The sequence below is a fragment of the Aureococcus anophagefferens genome (assembly GCF_000186865.1).
Source record: "Aureococcus anophagefferens unplaced genomic scaffold AURANscaffold_1, whole genome shotgun sequence".
Classification (NCBI taxonomy): Eukaryota; class Pelagophyceae; order Pelagomonadales; family Pelagomonadaceae; genus Aureococcus; species Aureococcus anophagefferens.
Window position 1 is genome coordinate 2442680 of NW_008705561.1, and position 3252 is coordinate 2445931.

The 3252-nt window shown below is 70.8% G+C and overlaps 1 protein-coding gene across 1 annotated transcript; it reads right to left on the minus strand.

The window, feature by feature from the left end:
* Positions 1-1553: 1553 nt before the first annotated feature.
* Positions 1554-2207, minus strand: AURANDRAFT_5157 (hypothetical protein; the record flags this gene model as incomplete). Its single annotated transcript, XM_009033858.1, has 2 exons — positions 1554-2072; positions 2130-2207. Coding segments are annotated over 2 exons (597 nt in total), but the record flags the coding sequence as incomplete, so codon positions are not given.
* Positions 2208-3252: the final 1045 nt, after the last annotated feature.

Consider the following 3252-nt stretch of genomic DNA (forward strand, 5'->3'; position numbering starts at 1 on the left):
CCCGTCGCCGACGCCGTCGGACGCCCGCGCCGCGGCGGCCGTCGCCGCGAAGGCGCCCCGCGCCGCCTCGGGCGGCGGCCAGTCGCCGCGCGGGGGGCGGGCCGTCCTCGGCCACGCCGCGGGCGCGCGGCGCAGCATGCAGTAGGGGTTCGCGGAGCGCCCGTCGGCGGCGCTGCCGTCGCCGTCGCGGGGGCGCCAGAGCGTCGCCGCGAGGATCGCCGCGTCCGCGGCGCGCGGCGCGCGCGCGGCGCGCGCGCGCCGCAGCGCCGCGCGCGCGGCCGCGGGCGCGCCGCCGCGGCTCGACGGCCCGGCCGCGAGCGCGACGGTGTCGCGGCCGCGGAGCACGTCGCCCAGGACCTCGTCGAGGCCCAGGTCGACGCCGTCGCGCGACAGGTGCGCGGCGTCCTCCGCGAGCGGCGCGCCGCCGCGCGTGTTGTGGGTCGCCACGGCGAGCGCGAGCAGCCGGCGCACGGGCTGGGCGTGCCAGCTCTTCGGGATGGTCACCTTCACCGTCGCGCCCTCGCCGACGCGCAGGAAGAGCTTCATCGGAGGACGCTGCCCCGCTTCCTAGGGGACACCCATCGTCGCAGAGGTAAAGAAACCGACGGTGCCGCTGACTGGAAGCGCGTGGAACAATGGCCGCCGCGTAATCGGGGCAGCCATGGTCGAGAAGAAGCGGAAAGCCAAGAAGAAGCCTTTGAAGAAGACCGACGAATCCGACAGCGAGTGCCTCGCGCGCCTCAAGAAGCAGGTGAGCGAGGACAGCACGGATGAGGAGTCCGAGGCGACGCGGCGGGCCAAATCGCTCGCGGACTCGCCGCAGGCCGGCCTGTGCCGCAAGGGGTCGCAGAAGAACATCGGCGCCTGCGTCCACACGCTCGAGCTCACGCGGCCCTTCTACTTCTGCGTCGGCCTCTGCGCGTGCGCGTTCCCCCCGAATCTCGACCTCGACGAGTGGAAGAAGGTCTTCGGCATGATCCCGCTCATGACGCCCGACGACCTCGACCTCTTCAAGGGCCGCCTCAAGAAGGTCGACATGACCGCGCTTCGGCGGCGTCCCCCTTTTTCGCGGCGCGCGGCCGCGCGGACGCCGCGCGCCCGGCAGGCGAGCGACGAGACGGGCAAGACGCTCCTGTGGCAGGCCTCCTACTGCAACGACCTCAACGCCGTCGCCGCGCTCCAGGAGGTGGGCTACACGAAGGCGCAGACCATGATCAAGCAGCAGGACGCCGAGTTCTACCTCTCGCCTCTCGACCTGGCCATGCTCCAGGAGGACAAGACGCTCTTCGACCTGCTCCAGGGGCTTTCGCCCAACGCCATGGACAACCCGTTCTACGGCACGGGATACAACACTGGAAACATGTTATGAAGTTTCCCCCAATCACTAAACACCTTCCCCAATCACCGCGGACCATCCCACAATCACCCGCGTACTGCCTCTAGGAGAGAGATTAGAGGTCGCCCTTCGCGGCCCAGTCGACGACGTTGCCGTCGTCGTCCTTGGGCGGGATCGGGTACGTGTAGCCGAAGGCGTCCTTGACCTGCTGGTCCACGTCCGAGAGGATGTAGTCCTCGTAGGAGAGGACGACGGAGCGCAGCTCGCCCGTGAGGAACCAGGCCGCGAGCTGCGGGTCCGCGCAGTCGACGCAGGAGTTGAGCAGCGTGAAGAGCCAGGCGCTGTGCGTCGCGACGGCGACCTCGCGCTCGGGCCGCTCGCGGAGCCAGAGGAGGAAGGCGTAGGCCCGGTCGCTGACGGCCTTCGGTTGCTCGCGGTCCGCGGTCCAGACGCCGTCGCGCTCGGGCTTGACGAGGCCCCAGTCGACCCAGGGGAAGTCGTCCTTGATCTCGGACCGGTCGCGGCGCCGGTCGCAGGTGTGCTTCCCCGACGTCTCCTGGACGGCCGGGTGGCCGACCCAGGGCACGACGGTCCTCAGGTGCGGCATCGACAACGCCGCCGTCTCCGCGGCGCGGCGCAGCGGCGACACGACGACGAGCTCGATGCCGCTCAGGATCTTCGTCGCGACCCGCAGACCCTTGGCCTGGGTTCTTCCAAGAGCCGTCAGCGGCGCGTCCTCGATCTCCGGCCGCACGTAGGGGTTGTCCGCGTCGCCGCCGCCGGTGGAGTCGACGGATCGCCCGAAGTCCCGGTAGACGTCGCCGAGGAGGTTGTGGTAGCCCTGGCCGTGGCGGATGAGGTGGACCATCTTCTCCTCCTTCTTCAGCGGCAGCCCGTCGGGCGCGCGCGCGCGCACGATGACGTCGCGCCGCAGCCGCAGCACGCCGGCCTTTCGCAGCTCCTCGTAGTGCTGGTCGCCCTCGATCTTCGCCGTCGCCATGGCGCTCGGGTTGTAGAGCCGCGAGTCCGGGCTCAGCGCCGCCGTCGCGTCGCCGTAGAGCGCCATCGCCGCCACGCAGACGACGACCGCCGGCGTGCGAAGCGACGACATGAAGTGTTTGCTGTGGTAAAATCGCTCGGTGCTGCCCTCAACACTGTCATTGTGCAGTCCGATGCGACGTCTGGCCATGCGGCTGCCCCTCGCGTGGCTCCTGCTGTGGCGCGCGTGTGCAGAGGAGCTCCTGGCGGCCCCGGTGCGGCGGCCGCGCGGCAACCTGACGCGCACGGTGCGCAAAGGCGGCGCCGTCATCAACTACTTCGCGCGCAAGCCCAAGGCGCCGCTCACGGCCGCGGAGCGCCTCGCCATCGACTACGAGGTCGGCAACCGCACGGCGAAAGCGTCGGCCTTCGTGATGCCGAGCGTGCCGCCGCCGCGCCTCGCGCTGACGCGGGCCGACGTCGCCTACCTGTCCCACTTCGTCTACGTCGACGAGCGGCACCGCCTGCTCTTCGCGGCCGTGCCCAAGGCCGCGTGCTCCGAGTTCATGCGCCTCTTCCACCGCCTGCGCAACGACAGCGACTGGCGGTCGAGGAACCCCCACTTCCGCGGCGACCGGCCCCTGCTGAGCGCGCTGGCGCCCGCGCGCGCGACGGAGATGCTCAACGACCCGTCGTGGACCAAGGCCGTCTTCTTCCGAGACCCGGCGAGCCGCCTCCTGAGCGCCTACCTCGACAAGTGCGTTCCGCGCGTCCTGCCGCGGTCGCTCGCGCGGAACACCCCTTTTAGGTTCGTCGTCGGCAACTCGTACTCGACGAAGGTCTTCCACGCGGAGAAGAAGCTCAAGTTCGCGGACTTTGTGGACCTCGTCGCGGCCGGCGACACGAACCGGTCCCGGCCCACGGGCCTCCACTTCGGG